The 18,327-nt window shown below is 39.0% G+C and overlaps 1 protein-coding gene across 1 annotated transcript in view; it reads left to right on the top strand.

Moving 5' to 3' along the window:
* Positions 1-893: 893 nt before the first annotated feature.
* Positions 894-18,327, top strand: part of CPXM2 (carboxypeptidase X, M14 family member 2) — a 110,494-nt gene continuing 93,060 nt past the window's right edge. The window contains exon 1 of the mRNA XM_039339957.1: positions 894-1,670. Coding sequence (XP_039195891.1) covers positions 1,346-1,670 — 325 coding nt within the window. The 5' untranslated portion in view covers positions 894-1,345. The remainder of the gene's footprint in view (positions 1,671-18,327) is intronic.

Raw genomic sequence — 18,327 nt, 5'->3', positions numbered from 1 at the left:
CTGGTGCCCAAAATGTTGGGGGCCTCTCAGGGCTGCACTTATCACTTTGGTCAATTGTAGACCCCAGGAAATGAATTCTTTTACTGTTCCAATAGTCTCATTGTCGATCTGTATTCTGACTTGTATATTCTTGGTACCTCCCAGCCAGGGGAATACACTGCTTAGTATCATATCTTCCACATCTTTGAATTGGTCCATAAAGGCTTTTGGTGGGAAAAACTGGAGTAAGTTGCCAGGTCTTTCACCAGGCCAGAGCCATGAGGGCCAGTATAATAGGCTTATACTGTTCACTATCACTCCCCATCGCAGTGGGTTGCGCTTTGGGGAGCCTTTACAATATACTCTTATGCATTTTGACTAAAAAGCAATAGTGCTTATTCTCTGTTTATTGTGGGCACAGACACAATATTTCTCTCTCTCAGATGTTAAAGGGACAGACTGTACAAATGAAAAAAATATCACTTTTCTATGCTGTTGATGATCTGCACCTGTTTTCTATCAAATGCTTGAAGAATAATAGGCATTTTCATGAGACTGCTTTCCTGATTTCTAGAACAAGAATGCAACCCTCATGTTCTGCTGAGGATTCCGGTTGCACCAGAGAAGACAACATTTTTCCTTTCTTCTACAGTTTCATCTAAACACATTACAGTATACACAATCCGGGCAAGACAAAGGATGCAATTTTTAAAAGGAATTGGATACCAAGGCTTGTGGCCAACTCACTTTCTGCCCATCCCCTACTTTTTTGAATAAACAATGTCCAGACTTGGTATTATAGCAGCATTCAAAGACAAAGAGTCTTAGGAGCCATGAGTTCAACTGAATATTTAATGGGGAGTAGGGGGACAAAAGGGAGGAGAAAAACAATCTCTGTAAAAAAGCTTGGAATGGAAAAATCACACCTGTCAAGTATGTCTCTTTTCCTATATGCCTGCATATGTGTTTGACTCTTAAGCTCTGCTGATCACATGAACTGAAGCTGTTTCCTCCTCCCTCTGCTTCTACTCCACACTCCTATTTCATTAGTTGCAACTTTTACAAACTATTCCCAAGCAGAAGCTCTAACACCAGCTTTAGTTTTCATCTTGGATTTCACTGGCAAATAAGTTCTTTCTTTCTTTCTTTCTTTCTTTCTTTCTTTCTTTCTTTCTTTCTTTCTTTCTTTCTTTCTTTCTTCTTTCTTTCTTTCTTCTCTCTCTCTCTCTCTCTCTCTCTCTCTCTCTCTCTCTCTCTCTCTCTCTCTCTCTCCTCATTTGCTTTTATCTTTCTTTCCACTTAAATTCAGTCTGCAAAACTGAACTGCAGGGCTACATTGTTTTAGCACAACATAAACAGGAGGAAAATGATTCCCATTGTCAAGAAGATACCTTTTCTTCAGTTTTACCTTGTTTTTTGTTATCTGGTACTGCTTGGCTTTATCACGTGGGCTCTCCCCATGGAGGACCAGGACTATTACCTACAAGAAATCATCAATAGGAATCATTTTTATTCTTATCCTGATCACAATGAGGAGTTGTCACCTTTCACAGAGCAACCAAGAGAAAAAGACTTGAAACCTTCTGCAGAAATAGAGGAATCTCCAAAATTCAAACCAGGCAAGAAAGAATTCAAATCGAAGAAAATTATCAAACCAAGAAAGGATAAATCAACTCTGGAAACACCACCAGGTAACTTTCTTCCTTCGCTTTCAAATTTTAAGATTCTAGATGGGTCTCAAGGGAGCTCTGCTTCCCAATAAGTATAAAGTCATACACAATGCAGCCTGTATTGCAAATAAATTAAACAATTTGTTACTAAAAGCAGCTATTATGTTTACAAGGTAGTTTATCTCAAAACCTAAATTTAATTCTCTCTACTTTTTTAGGAAGATATAGCCTTGCTTCCATTCTTTCTTGGGTTCTCTTCACTTAAATGTTTTCAAAAAACTTTTTCTCTGTACCCAGTTTCCTTTTCTTAATTGCAGATGACATCTGATTTTTTTGTTTAATATAGATATACATATGAACTAAGTTTTGTTGTTAAATTCATATGGAAGGAAGGATCTGAAATTTATTTCTGGAACAACATATGGATTTTGTCTTGTCTCATATGAAATATTGCCCCCAAACTGATCATTTCATTAGATAAAATTCAACTTTGCAAAATGAAAAACAAATTCAAAATAAAAGATCACAATCCAAAGGAGTTTGAACATTCAGCTCTGATTTTAGCAAATATATCATCATCATCACCATCATCACTCTTTCTATATAATGACTTTTAAATTTTTAAGTTCTTATGTTGCTACAGTGTACTAAAGCAGCTGAAGTACAATATTTGGTTCTGACTTTTTTCAGTTTCTGGTTTTATTGTTTTGAAAATACATTTTTATATTAATGTTGTTCTTTGTTAATGTATTCTTTCTTGTAAAAAGGATATTAAGTCTTTTCTTTCTAACAACAAACAATACATTGTGTGTATAAGACAGTAATAAGAACATAACATTTGTAATGTATCATGAAAGCTGTCATATACATCCACATGTGTCAAATAGCAAAAATAATATATTGAACAAAAGTAATTGAATGAATTTCCTCCCATCAACGTTCAAAAAGGCCCCTTGTTTGGAGGCATAACAATGTGAGTGTAAGTGTTTTACTGTATTACTCTTTACACTTTTCTTTGTTTTTGTTCCTGAACAAAATGCTTAAATTCTGACAATTGGCACAATACTCTGGCACTGTAGGACTCTTGGAATGTATTGGCACATCATGTACTGTTACATAACAATTACATCTTGAAATGGTGTCTTGTTGGATTAGTCTCATCTCACCATGAGGCTTTGTGCTGCTGGAAATGGAACTACAAATTACACTTGCTGCCTCACATCCATGTCTTTAGCTGAAAACCGGACATATTAATATGCTGTTTTAGACAGAAATATAAAAAGCATTTCTGCTACCCTTAAATGGTACATCTGTTGGCCTAACCATGCACAGCAGCCATGGATCTTAGTATAAGCAATGGGAATGCTGCCATTCCTTACTGTGCAGCAACTTCAGGAAATAATTACTTTGTGCATAGGTGATTTCAAAAAAGCTGTTGCGTTGATTGTTTGGGTAGATTCCTCTGGATAAGCAAATTTCAGAGCAAGCCTAGGAATATTCTTTAAATGAAGGCATAAAAGTGGAGAACCATGTAGATGAGCAACAATTAATCATAATTGATACCTATGGTTTTAGATGTAGGGTTAATGGTCCATTTCTATAACATAATATTCAAGAAAAGCAGTAGATTAAAGGCTAAAGAAAATAATTCAAGAGGCAAATATTAAAAATGCCCTCCATTTCTTTTTAGCTTTATGGGGTTAAATGCATGTTGAATTAATTAGGTGTTTGTTGCAAGTGATCCGTTGGGTCTTTGCTGGAATGAACCAAAGCTAAGGGATAAGAATTAGGAACATGTGATTTGTCCTTTGTTTGACAGCTGTTACCCATCATTTGTTTGCTATGAATCAGAAGTGGATTAAAATTTATAATAGTCAGAAAGTTACAGCTACTTACATGGAATGCTCACTTATGATTAGTGTACTCCAATAAAGATGGAAATCTTAAATGCAGCTGTTACAGACATCATGAACATAAGAAATGGACAAGTTTTGCTTTTCTTTCCTTTCTGTTGAACAAGACATTTATTGTGATGGGAAATTTAATTTACTTACATCCAAAACAAAGCCAAAAGAGCAGCTTCCTGCTTACATAGTATTGGTTATGTTACACAATAATCAGAAAGAGCAATAATCAGAAATAGCAGCTTTCCCCAAAGTCTGTCAACATTAATCTTATCAATTGTAACAAGTTTGTTCAGCATCGGAGTGGCAAGAAATCTGAATGACCAACAAGTTGGTGCCAGTCATTGGTTGAATAGGGAATGAGGGCTGCCATATTGGTATGAGTGTCATGGCCATGACTATTTTTACAAGTCTTGGAAGCCTCGTGGCTAAAGAACTTTGGATAGCTGGCCTCCCTTTAATATTTGTAGAGGTCTGCAATTTTTCTTTTTGGAGCCCCATGCTGATAATGGGCAAGCTAAATAATAGATCAGCTCTTCTTTCTTCTCTCCCTCTGTTTCTTTTTCCAAAGTAAGCTGCTAGGGGAGGAAAGTAGCAGTCTTGCCAAAGGCTACACTTGATTACTTGCAGAAGGCTTTTGAAAATAATTTCATGAACCACAGAATTTTTATCTGCTTTATGGGATTAGAATTAAAAGGAAGATTTGGCAAGCATTTTAGCCAAGGATATAAAAGGCTGCAGGATGGAGGCAGGGAAACTTGGATTCTCCTAAAACATGCATGACCAAGTTTTAAAAGATCAGGGGGCATTATTCGTAAGTGCTACAAGTGACATCTTGGAAAAGTTGGTGAAGTTGCAGCAAAGCCTGAGCTTCCCATTGGTTTTTATTATTATTATTATTTCTTAATTAAGTTTCCCCCCTCTTTTTTTTGGTGCTGAGAGTTAGAAGCAGAAATGCAAGTATCTGAATATAGAATAACAGACTTGGAAGGGACCTTAGAGGTCTTCTAGTCCAATCATCTGTTCAAGCAGGTGATCTATACCATTCAGGATCTCTCCTTAATAAATTTCCATCTGTTACTTCTTGTCCTGCCCTCAAGTGCTTTGGAGAAGTTGACCCCTTCTTCTCTATGACAGACTCTCAAATGTTGGAAGACTCCTATCATGTCATCCCTAGTTCTTTTTTTCACTAAACTAGACAAATCCAGTTCCTGCAACCATTCTTCATATGTTAGCCTCCAGTCCCCTAATCATTGTGGTTGCTCTTCTCTGCACTTTTTCCTAGAGTTCAACATATTTTTTTTTTGTATCATGGTGACCAAAACTAAGTTCAATATTCCTAAGTGTGGTCTTGCCAAAAGACCACACTTTTGGTAAGGTTAGTGGTACTAACACTTCACATGATCCTGATATTATCCCTCTGTTGATGCAACCTAGGACTGCTTTGGCTTTTTTGGCAGCTGCACTACACTGCTGGTTCTAGAAGGAAACCCTTCCCATTCACACATTATAGAAACTTCCAACTTACCAAGTGGAGTCTGAATCAAACTGCTGAAATTTGATGACAAAATGATATAATATTAATAGCACAATTCTAAGCCATTTTGAGGATGGGTGCGGGAGGTTAAAGGTGGAAATGGAAATGAGAGGCCAACATTTCTGTTTTTACCTGAACTTTTATAATTGTTTTGCAAACAATTATAAGTGCAAGGTGTTGTGTTGCTGCAGAGTGCAGCAAATTTGCTGCAAATGGGATGTAGCCCATGAGTGGTAGATTGTCCACCTGTCCTAACATATCTGAGGCCTACGAGAGGGAGAACTGATGAATGAGATTTACACCAATATGATTTGCCAGAATCATTTTCATGACTCCAATCCACATTGACTTGCTTGCACATTCTCTGTCTCTAACCCTCTCATACACGTGCACTCTTCCATGCCTTTAAGAAGAAAAGGAAAAGCATTCATTCTCTTCTTGACACCTGGTAAAATAACTATTAGGTATTCTTTAAAAAAGAAAAATAAAGGACTCATTTCATCCCATTCCTTCTACTGCTCACCAAAGAATGAATACAAACAATCCTCTTTTTTAAAAAAGTAATTGTTCTCCAGGCTTTTTCAAAGTTTGTTGAACCTGCAGCTGGCTGACTTCATTGGGGAGGAGGTGCTCCAGCAAGGTCTGTGAAACGTTTTGGAAAAAGATTTATTTCCTTCCCGCTGACTGGAAAAAAGACCGGGGAGGAATGGAACAAGCAAGTTAAAAAGTACTCTTCTGGTAGGTCACTGAGAGTGTAGGCCTGATTAACAATGTTGAAAAAACACTACCTGCTAATCAAGTCTAGAGGGTGAGTGATGTTTTAAAGTGCAATGGAAAAATGAATTTCATATTTTTATCTTAGTGGCCTGATGCTTATCACTGTTTTTTTTTTAAATATCAACTGCTTGACAGCTAGGTTTTGCATCAAATTATGAACATATGGAGGATATCGTATGAAATGTGTGCATCAATGGATAAATGTCATTTATTGTCTGCAAACATAGGCCCAATAAGCTCAACTGGTGGGTCCGTATGAGCAACTATTCCCACATCCTCTATAAATCAAGCCTAGCAGTGACATATTTCATAAGTAGGCATGCTGGTGCTTTCCAGATATGTTGAATTTCAATTCCCTTCTCATTTAGCATAAAGAGTGCTAGGGGACTGTGGAAGCTGTAGACCCAAACATCTGGAGAACATCTGCTTGATATGCGTCATAGGATTATGAGAAGGATTATTGAGATGATGGTACATGAAAGGCTTTATACATATTTAGGCAATATCTCCTACATCCCAGTTACCAGATGCTACATTGCTGAATGGGAAAGAAGTTGACACATCTGGAAGCCACCAAGTTGCCTAAGTCTGAACTACATCATTTCTCAGCCTGATTTATACAGGATGTGGGAATAGCTGCTGATATGGGGCCACCAATTAAAAGGTTTACGTTTACATATAATAAATGACATACATCTACTGATACATACATTTCACATGATACATTCCTTAGATGTAAAGTCCCAAAGCTGCTTTTTTAAGAGGCAACGTGACTTTCTTGTTCTTCTTTGAAGAAGGTTCCTCAGTTCTGAAGAAGCTTCTTGGATGAGAAGTGAAACATCTTCAAAGAAAAACAAGAAAGTCCAGTTGCCTCTTGAAAAAGCACCTTTGGGACAACCATGACCTGGATGACTGAGAATCTCCATAGACACTTATATGTACAGCTTTATACAATGTCCTAGCTCATATTGTTGTGACCATTAGCTTGGCTAGTAGAAGATGATGAGAAACATAGTCCAGCAGCATCTGAGGACTCAAGTTTGTAAATGTGCCAAGAGATTCCTTGCCCTCCATTCCTTATAGAATTCTGATCAGAGAACTACCCAAGCACAACAGACTGTCTTTGGCTTTTATATAAAGATTTTCTTGGCAGATAAAGATTGCATAGGATGAATACTATGGTTTCCATCCAAGTAAGCCTAGGACGAAAATATCTAGCCTGCATTGCCAGATGTATTTCATTTAAGGGAACATTCTTTATTCTACAATGCCTCCATGCCAAATGTTTTTCCCCCTCCCCCACAATATTACCTTCTGCATCCACAAAAGGCATTTCAAACGACATGATGTTACTATTTTTTTCAGCCCCCTGGAAAGCCATAATTGCAATTTTTATAGAACAATAAACAATAGGTCTTGTGTACACATACCAACCCTCCCTCTCAAAATTAGGCTGCACCAACTGGGAATACTGAGAAATGCTGTCTCAGGACATCTGCAGGCCACCTGAGAGAAGAAGAATGGTGAATGTCAAGAGACAGTCTTAGGGAATATATATGGAGACCAAATTAAATGGCATCCTTAGTTTTCTGTTTGTTATGCTGTGTGACAACAAAACCCTTCCATTTGAGGTAAAACAATGTGCATTTTAAAGGACAGGGAGCGCTTGTCTTACAGCCACAGTTGGGATAGGAATTTCAGTCATATGTTTTTAGGGATATGGCACTCATATGACTGGATCTGATTTTTTTGACAGTTTTTAAAGTAGCTGTAAGTGACTGACATATTGTTAAGCAAAACCATTCTCCTGAATAGGCCTTTTTTGCTTTAAACTGCTAAAAAACACTATAAACTGGTAAAACAAAACCCATCTCAAATCATGTCTATATGATGTTGGGATGCTGCAACCAATAGTAAATGTGAGCCAATTGCCAAGTGCCCATAATGTCATGTGATTGCTGTGTGAATGTGTGTGGGGGGGAAGCAACATTTTAAAACAGCCCTGGGAAAAGCATCCTTTCGGAGGTCATGTAATTTTGAAGTATCATTATGTTGATTATGTTGGTCATACTGTATGTTGAGTATTATCTTTATCATGTAGAATGGGAAGCCTCCATAGAAAGGAGCACGCATTACTTAGGGTACAAGATATGCCACATCCTATTTAGAAAATACTGTTTATCTTGCCTGGCTGCATTGTATCTCCTGGGTAACCTTTTCCATTTGAGGCCTCATTTCCAGAGAATGTAGTCACTGGAAAAGACATCAGGATATACCTTCTCTCCTGATACACGTTCTTTTGTCTTCTGACACAACATATTTATATAGCTACTCAAATACTAATGCAGGTAGTCCTCAACTTACAACAGTTCACTTAGTGATTGTTCAATGTTACAATGACACTGAAAAAAGTGACTTATGACCGTTTTTCATACTTACGAGCATTGTAGTATCTCCATGGTCATGTGATCAAAATTCAGATGGTTGGCAAGTGACTCGTATTTATGATGGTTGCAGTGCCTCTGGGTCATGTGATCCCCTTTTGTGACCTTCTGACAAGCACGATCAGTGGGGAAGCCAGATTCACTTAACAACTGTGTTACTAACTTAACAATTGTAGTGATTCATTTAACAATTGTGGCAAGAAAAACCATAAAATGGGGCAAAACAAATGTCTTAATAAATGTCTTGCTTAGCAACCTGAAATTTTGGGCTCAGTTGTCAAAGACTACCTGTAGAACCCTCAGTGTTTAAGAAAATATAAAATATAATGTACATCTCAATTAAAAACAACTTGAGGCACTATAAAAAAAACCCATGCCAACATGATGTACCCACAAACTCAGGCTTTGTTAACATTTTGGTTAACAAATCTCTGGAGGGAGGTTGAGATCCATAATGGAGGCGACATGACAGAGAAGGTATGCTTCCTACCATCCATCAGGTGACATCATTTCATCTAAGAGAGTGGGAGAAGGGCCACTAAGCTGACTCTAGTGGAACAGGAAGAAACCACAGGGGACAGGCTTATGGGTCACAATTCAGATTCAGACTCTGAGTCTGATTTTGACTATCTTGTGCCAGCTGAGTCTGTGGATTGTCAACCTTTGGAAACTTCAAGCCATGATACATCTGAAGAGGCTGAGGAATCCCAAGCATCTCCTGATCAGCTGGAGCAGTCAGATGATGAGGGAAAACCTCCAAGCCACAGAGCCATACATGCAGTGATAAGCGGAGCAACGCCAGGCCATGAGGCTTCTCACTAGGCAAAGGTTGACGCCTGAGTAATTGCAGCCAGCTGTCTACAGTCATATTTATGTAGCTGCTTTGCCTTTAGTTTTTATTGAAAACAATCAATTGGAATCTTAGTTCATGAACTCCGGTTCCTGGGTTTACTTACTACTATATACCCTTGACTCTTGGACTGGCTAACTAATTGACTTGGCACTTTGAATCCTGCAATGAATTTGGACTGTTCTATTGCTGCTTGAACTTCAAAAGAGCTTATCCAGGCAAGCTACTTTCCCACAGGCCTAGATTTACGATCTTGTCTACTGTTATCTGCTTAGTTCCTTAGAAATTGTGCCTGGAAGTGTGTGTGTCCTCAACCTGAGACAGAACAGGTAGTCTCATTAGTAACCAGGCCTCGTAATATGTTAGGTACCTTGAATTGCATCTAGAAGCCTACTGGGAACCAAAGCCACTCGTAAAGTAGCAGTGTTATATGAGTGTATTGCCTGTAACTGCATGGGCTGTTGCATTTGGAACCAACTGAAGCTTCTAAATATCATTCAAGAACAGCATCACAGAGACTGCATTGCAACAGTCCAATCACAAGGTAATTACGGCATGAGTGACCAATGCCCCCTGCTCTGGAAATGGGTATATATCCATATATCCATATAAAAGTCCTTTGGCCATTGCTGCCACCTTAGAGTCACTCCTCCAGGGAAACTCTCTTGATCAGCAGCCTAGAAGGAAAAGATAAGTAGTTTTGCAAACAGTTTAAAATAAACTCTCATGCAATGATTTGTAATTAGATAAAGGCCTCTATGAAATTAGATTAAGAAATGTATCAATTTCAGGACTACAGGTTAATCATTTCTATACCGCTTTTTGAAATTGCCAAGCAACAACCTGGTTCATGGTTTGCCTATTTCACTTGTCAGTTTCTTGACACAAATTGTTTGTCCTATAAAAATGTCCTCCATAGACATATATATGTTTTAAAAAACCTGAAGGAACAGTAAATGTTCGGAGAAGGACAGAAATTGCTAATGAGTAAATTTCAAACTAAGGAGGCATGATGGTTCAGTGGTTAAATATATTGAGCTTCTTAGCTGGAAAGCTGGGTTCGAGACCAAGGGCTGCGTGATGGGATGAGCTCCCGTTACTTGCCTCAGCTCCTGCCCACTTTAGCAGTTTGAAAACATGCAAATGCAAGTAGATAAATAGGTACCACTTTGGTGGGAAGGTAATGCCGTTCCCTGTGCCTTGGCATATAGTCTTGCTGGCCACCTGACCATGGAAATGTCTTCAGCCAATGCTGTCTCCCTGGCTAAGAAATGGAGATGAACATTACCCTCTAGAGTCAGACACAACTGGACAGGGGAAACCTTTACCTTTAAATTCCAAACTACAGAAAGGTGTATATGGAATAAAACAGGATTCTATAACTGGATGGATAGATTGAGGAATTCCATCCATCCTACAATTAAAAATTATGGGAAGGAACTCCACTTACTTGCATGGATGTCCTTTCACTCATTTGTATCTGCCCTGGGTTGTGGATAAACATCTGAATCCCTTTTACTAGTTGTTAGAATAATATACAAATCCACATAATTAAGATTTAAAATCAAGCTTGAAACATTCATGAGTAAACATTTGTCATCAGAAATTTGGCTCCCAGTAATGAGGAAAGATCCACTTAAAACAAAAGACAACTAGCAGGGGTTACACCTTGCAGTGTGATATTCCTGTCTTTTGTGTGATGAAAATGAACAGACCTAAGGAAAACTCTATTGACCAGAGTTTGGGCATTCTGAAAGACCACAACTGTGTTGAAGATGCCTGGTGTTTACTCGTTTCTCTTCTATCTGTGTCATTTGTTTGATCAAATGTTCTTCCTTCCTTCAACTCCCTTTCTTTATATGAGGGAAAAAAAATGAATGTATGATCCAACAATCTGAAGCCTGTGTGGTTCAAAATCTGGATTACTTCATCCCTTCCTTCTGATGGAGCTCAGCAAATTTGGACTTGTTGCAGTGGAAAATGCTAAAAGAAGGTGACAGCTACCTATTATGAAATTATGCCGAATAGGCTTTTATATAGAGAAGTTATAATATGTTCTGTTTGTTTGCTTGTTTTAAAAAAAAGTTTCTTCCAGCTGGATGAATTGGAAGTGGTAAGTGTAAAATAGTAAAAATATTATCCTGAGTTCATAAATGATGGAAAATTATTGGGAAGATTAAACTGTAATTATAAATTTATCTTCCCACAAGGTAATTAGCAGAGATGACAAATCTGTTTATTTCCGTCTATATCACTTCCATGTATTTTCAGGCTCAAATCTGTTCTGTCTTATTTTGATCTAGTTTTTCTATAAATGTGTATTTTTGAATATTCTCTAGTATAAACATTTTGTACTAATAATTTCATTTCTGAATTACTTATCTCTGATATTCTTTCTGAACACTTTTTCTCATACAGATATGACACACTTAATTGTCCTTAATATGCATATTTTCACACACTTGAAAATTTATAGGAAGGTGCGATCTGGAAAATTTCTCCCCAGCACTTGCTTTTAAGAAATGCAAGGTTAGTTCACTTAAAATGCAAGCAGAATGCATTCCCTGCAACACCCTATAAATTTTATCTATCTCTTTCTTCCCAAATAAATAATGATGGCTATCCTAAAGAGCTTGCATATTTAAACAGGTTTACCACTATTCTAGGAGAAGATGCACTTTTCCTTCTGGATCCTAGACTTTCTCTTCCCAAATTCTCTCTTTTGTCCAGCCATTCACTTGTATCTGTGACAGTTGAAAGTACACATGGTAAGGTTATCCAACACTAGCCAAGCAAGAGGTACACATTAAATTTTGCATTGTACTTTTCAAAGACAACAAGAGGGAGAATGGTATGATAATAATATTATTTAAATGGAAAGAACCGAACTTTTAGATAAGACTTCATACTTTTTAGTTCCTTGCTTGACTGTATTGCTGGCGTTTGGCCCTACTGAAGTTTGGCACCACTCCAAATATCAGTGACCTGTTCTCTGAGGGTTTTTAGCAGCATATTGTTTGGACTACAGGAAGTTCTCAACTTGCAACCATTCATTTAATGATGGGCTTCAGCACGAGTCCGAAAGCTCGGAAGACAAAAACGTCTGGTCCCAGTGACTGACCCAGATTGGATCCTGCATTTAATGACAGTTCAAAATTACAATGGCACTGAAAAAAGTGACTTGTGATTTTTTTCCCTCAGATTTATGACCACTGCAGCATCCCCATGGTCTCATGATCAAAATTTAGGTGCTTGGCAAATGGTTCATATTGATGACAGTTGCAGTGTCCCGGAGGGTCACGTGATCACCTCGTGCAATCTTCTTACAAGCAAAGTCAATGGGGAAGCCAGGTTCACTTAACAACTATGTTACAACTTAACAACTGCAATGGTTCACTTAGCAACTGTGTCAAGAAAGGTCATTAAATGGGGCAAAACTCATTTAACAACTGTCCTATTTCAAAATAGAAATTCTGGGCTCAGTTGTGGGTCATAAGTTAAGAATGTATACCTGTATACACATTGTATGGAGCTAAGGCTGGTTTAGTCTTAGTGTAGGCATGTCAAACTGATCGGATCGGATCGGATCGGATGCATCATACTGAAACCATGCCCACAATGGGGAAAAAGTTGCGATATGTCACGTGACGTCACATGATGTTGCGAGTTTGACATGCCTGCCTTAGTGTCTTAGCATATTGAAGGGTGTTTTTTTTACTTTGCCTGAATATAACTGAATATAGCTACTGTATCTTTACAAATGAAGGCATTGCTACTGTGTATTCCTGAAGACTCAAGTCATTGTGTATCTCCTCACTGGGAAGATACCATATCTCCTCTTCCTTCTACACATGTCTAGCCCTCATGGATCATGGTAAATATCTGAACAGTGATTATAAAAAGGCATAATTCCCAAGTGCATTCTTGAAGCACAGAAGAACCATGGCCATTGAAGGAAAAGGCTATCAGAAAAATTATTTTTGCTGCATTCCAAGCCATTTTATAAAATATCCTAAGAATGTGACAGGGAATATCTTGGCCGAGTTATTTATGGCAGTCTTTAAAAGGAATATTAAGGGACATGAAGGAACAACAAAACCCTGAATGAGGATTAAATATTTAGGATTTAATATGCAAATATCTCACCTTTATAGCTCTCATGTTAGCCAGTTACTAATATATTTCAAAGAATAGTTCAGTGGTTTTTGGTTCTCAGTAATGTATTCCTTGGTTTGTTACCTCCATCACAAATTTCTGTTATGCTCTGTTGATGAATCACATGCTTGTTTTGATTCTTGAGATCACTGCCAGATAAATCAAAAGCTCCTATACTTTGTGCTGACTTCAGCAGCACATGTACTAAAAGCCCATCTACTTTGCAAAAAAAATCTAAATTGGCATCTGAAGTACTCTTTGCATATGTGAAAGGAACACAGTTTCTTTGTTTGCTGCCCAAAATGTACTTAAAATAAATCTATAGCTGTGTTGCAAAGAGAAACCAGGAGGTCTGCCATGTTTTTCTACTTACCAGTTGTAGAAGACCAGTTCCAGCTTTCAGTTTGTTTGCTTTTGCAATCTTTATTATTGCTGTTACTCAAGACCTAAGTAAGTAATCAGTGCTTTCAGATTAAGTTTTGGGCTACCCTTATGGGTATAATTAGTCTTATAAACCCATTAAGAAAAATTATCAAGTCATGTATTCAAATACTTTGTCTCTTGCCAATACACTTTTTATGACACAAAGCACTAAGCCTCTTATCTTATATAAAATCATACATACAGATGTGATACTGGAAAAATGATCCTTGTGTATCAAACAATTTGGGCTGGCAGAATAAGACATCTAATGCTCTGTCTGACTCAAGTCAGGAGCCAGATTCTGCAATTTATGGGTTAAGTCCAAGCAAATCTACCTCATAAATTAGATTTACAGGTGGTCCTCACTTTACAATCACAAATAAGCAACCATTTGGATCAGTCCTCCTACTGATGATGGTTGCAGCATTCCCAATGTCATGTGAATTGCCATTTGCAACCTTCTTTGCTGGTTTCCTGTAAGCAAAGTCAATGGAGAAACAGAGAGAAAGTTCCAGATGAAGAAAAGTAATGTTGTACTTTATGACCATGTTGCTTAAATGATGGAAATTCAAGTCCCAATTTATTGTTGTTGAGTTAGAACCACCTATAAATCTAATTTATGAGGTAAGTTTTTCACTTAGTAGATAAATGTAGGTGTAGACTTACATCTCGTACCTCAGTCTACTTGCCTGAGTAATCACATATGGGATTATTCATCCAACTTCCTGCTGAAATTAAACTTGGATCACATCCCTTTAACTTCATCTAAAGGTTGCCTACTTAATTGTTCTTCAGGGATACTTCTATATGAGGGAGCCTTTTAGAACTGAAGCTAATGAGACATTATCCATAGCATAACATAAATATTGTTATCTACAGTATACGATAGGTGCAATTTTGGCGCAACCGAACTGATGATACAATAGAAAATTATAACTTGTAAGCCACCCATAGTCATCTTGCAGGGGGAATGGGTGATATAATAAATAAAGAAATAAAGAAACAAACAAATAAATAAAATGAGACATAACAAAATCCACCACCTTTTTGCTGGTGTGGGCATGCCATCTTCCTCTGGACACCTGTGGTGGCTAGAAGCTGATATGTAGCTCATGTGGTGGTGGCTTTGGCCACTTTATTCTTAACTACCAACCCCCTCATATGGCATGTTGTCAGGTTGTGGGCTGCTTCAGTGTACTGTACTGGCACATGTACAGTGTGTTGATAACCAAACATGCATCCTAACTTCCTTACTAGAACATCATCTGTACATCTGTATCCTTATTTGTACTTTAATTCAACAATTTAGGCACTTTCATCTTCTAATCATCACTGTCCAATATTAATAAAGAAGGTAATAATTTGGTCTCCCAAGTGAGAATGAGAATGGTGTTGGTATCATTTTATTTAAAAGAACAACTTGTAGTAAATTATATATATAAAAAAACCCTTAAACTATTAGTCTTTGCATGACACAACAGTAGGATACATGAATCACAAATTAATGGATGCTGAATAGGGCAGGATGTATTTATAATTTTATCTTGGGATGCAGTTCCAGGACTTCCTTATCTTAAAACACACATTTTTCTTATCAGGCAGATATTGCCCAGCATAGCTCCATAGCTATTTTGAGATTCTTCTATTCAAAAGGAGCACATTTTAATCCTGTGGCTTGCAAGCTTTTTTCTTGCTAAAATTCTTTCTCAGCTTCTTTATGGTGTTCAGATTTGATTTTTTTTTCAAAGTTTAATATTCTGGAAGCTGTCCAGTGCAAATTTATAAGAGTCACACTTATAGTTCCAAGATGAATCAAGGATGCTGCCTTATGGTCTGAATCAAGCTCTTGTCTCTGTGCCTGCCAAGACCTGGTTTACCTCCTTAATTTGTTTTTGCTAGTGGAAAATGAATATTGATACTTATTAAATTAAAATGTTTTAATATAGCATTTTAACAATGTAGCATATTGATCATGGTGCTGTACTAAGTATTTCTCTGCCTTTAAAGCACTTGAGACAAAGAAAATTCAAATCCAAATAATTCTGACACAAAAAAAATACTGTTTAAAATGTTTAAACTGAAACAAGGACAGCAGAAGAAAAATAAAGTAAAATATAAAGAACAACAAATCAAGCAAAGTGGCTGGGAAACTAAAATTTCACAGACTGTTTAATATTATAAATGCATCTAGCATAACAAAAGGAAAGAAAGACATGAGAAGCTAAATCAGAAATCAACAGAATTTTAACCAGAGTTCACAAAAGTAGTAACAGTGTATACTTAAACTTAATGACTACTAAACCTTGTGAGAAAAAGACAGTCAATTGCTTCTCAAACTCAAATAACTGTTGATGAAAAAAATGATATTGTACCCTTTAGTGTCAGCTATGGTTAACCCCAAATGCTGTAAATGTTGGAACACCATTAAAATACTAAGTTGTTGATATACCCTGAAACCCAAAACTTGTGCCCAATAAATTGGTTTTCACAAATTATCCAAAACCAAAGGAAATAGCATTCCAACTGGAACAGAAATTACATTGAATTCTACTTTCAATATCTAATTCCATTAATTACTATAAATTATGATTAGCAAGGTAGAGCAGGGATCCCCAATCTCTGGGCCGCAGCCCACTAGTGGGCTGTAAACTATTTGCAACTGGGTCGCAGAAACGGTAGGCGAGCGCATGCACATCCCCACTTGCATGAGCAGCAGGTGAGTGTGTGCACATGCACTCAATTTGTATGAAAGGTGGTTGTTGCATCCTTCGCGAAATGGCAAGACACGAGAAGCAGTTGTAGTTCTCAGGAAACTTCTTTATTTCAGTTCAGCATACTAGGTACAAGACGCCGACAACGCCCAAAACTCCTGGCCTCTTTTATAGGCCATTCCCGGGTCAATCTGCAACTTTTGGCGTGCCAGCACTTGCGCATGCACACAAGTACTGGCGACAGCCTGTCTGGTCCCAGGCAGCTTGCACCTGCCCGGGACCATTTGCAATGCCCCGAGCCTGCTTGCACAGGCTCAGGACATAACACCCCTTCCCCCCCCGGGCTAAGACTATTGATCATGCCATAATAACACATAACCCATTGTGAGTGTAGTGCCATACTACCTCATGCTCTGCATTTCTTTTGTTTCCATCAGTCTCAGTGTTCTATTTCCTCTGTGTACAGGAATGTCCTTTGTTAACTCTGTTTTGCCAATAGAGTTACAAAATCCTCTAAATACTTAGGGGATCTTCTGGCTCTCTGTGACCTCCTAATCTCTGGGTACCTGCCAAGTACCCCTTGACTGAGGAGTGATGCGTATCTGTCCCCCCTATTACTCCCTGGTGGTTCCCAAGGACTGTGCTCCAATGCCTGGCCTGCTTGCTTGCCCACCGGGCTCGTCAGGCCAGGGCTTCTTTCTTTGTTTGACCTGGTTGTCCTGCCTAGCTGCAGGCTCTCTGGCCCCTCTAAGTGACTGTCACTGTTGGGCGATTCTGTAGAACCTCCAAGGTCCGTCCAAGACTTGTCAGGAGGTTGTCTGTCCCCTGGTTCTCGTTCTGTCTTCGGGCTTGTGGGGTTTTCAGTGCTGTCCCAAAACTCAGTTGTCCCCTGAGTGAAATCAGAGGTGTTGTAGTCGGGATTTGGTTCCTCGACCACCTCCCTGTATGCTTGCCCCCTTCTAGGGACAGGGGTAGTGTCGGGCCGACTCGAAGGAGTATGTGCCAGCTCTCTTGTGGGGAATGGTTTATTGGGATGCTCCCGGGTATCCTCCCTGACTGGAGTACTGAGTGATGCAGGTGAGTAGTGATTATGCCCCTGGGGTGACTCCCTGGCTGGAGTAGGCGTTGATGCCTGATATCTAGTTGAGCTCCTTGAATTCCTGTTTGGAGCACTCGCGGAATCTTGGGATAAGCTGTCTGTAGCTTCCTCATTAATGATGGGCAGCAGCCCATATCCTTCCCTTTGCCCAAAGGGGTCCCCCTCCCCCCCTGGAGAAGACCCAGGAATCTCAGTGGGAAGGTCCCGTCTAGGGCAAAGCTGGTCAATGTGTCGACGCAGGACACGACCGTTGTCCAGGGACACCTCTTAAGACAGAGGACCTGTGACCCTGGATATAGCAGCGGGGACCCATGAATGACCAGGCCCGTAATTACGAGTCCAAACCGGGGCACCCACAAGTAGTTGTCTAGGTGCCCTGGGGTGTGTGCAAGAAGAAGGCAGTCTGTCCGGATGCAACCGGTCAAGCTTGGTAGTCAGTTTGCGCCCCCAACGAAGTTCAGCTGGGCTCCTCCCTGTAGAAGTGGACGGTGTAGTGCGATAAGAAAGGAGGAAGTCAGCCAACCTGTGATGCCAATCTCCGTAGGTAATTTTCTTCAAGGCGTCCTTGGTGATGCGAACCATGCGTTCAGCCATACCGTTGGTGGATGGGTGGAAGGACGCAGAGGTGGCATGACGAATCATGTTAGCCTGTAAGAAAGCTTGGAATTCGGAAGAAGTGAATTGAGGGCCGTTGTCAGACACGAGGACGTCTGGAAGCCCGTGTGCAGCAAAAATCCCCCTCAGTACTTGAATAGTCTTTGCAGCGGTGGTGGAAGAG

This window comes from Crotalus tigris, unplaced genomic scaffold (genome assembly GCF_016545835.1).
Source record: "Crotalus tigris isolate CLP2741 ecotype Arizona unplaced genomic scaffold, ASM1654583v1 scf7180000017536.10889498, whole genome shotgun sequence".
NCBI classification, from domain to species: domain Eukaryota; kingdom Metazoa; phylum Chordata; class Lepidosauria; order Squamata; family Viperidae; genus Crotalus; species Crotalus tigris.
This window is presented reverse-complemented; position numbering and strand designations above follow the sequence as displayed.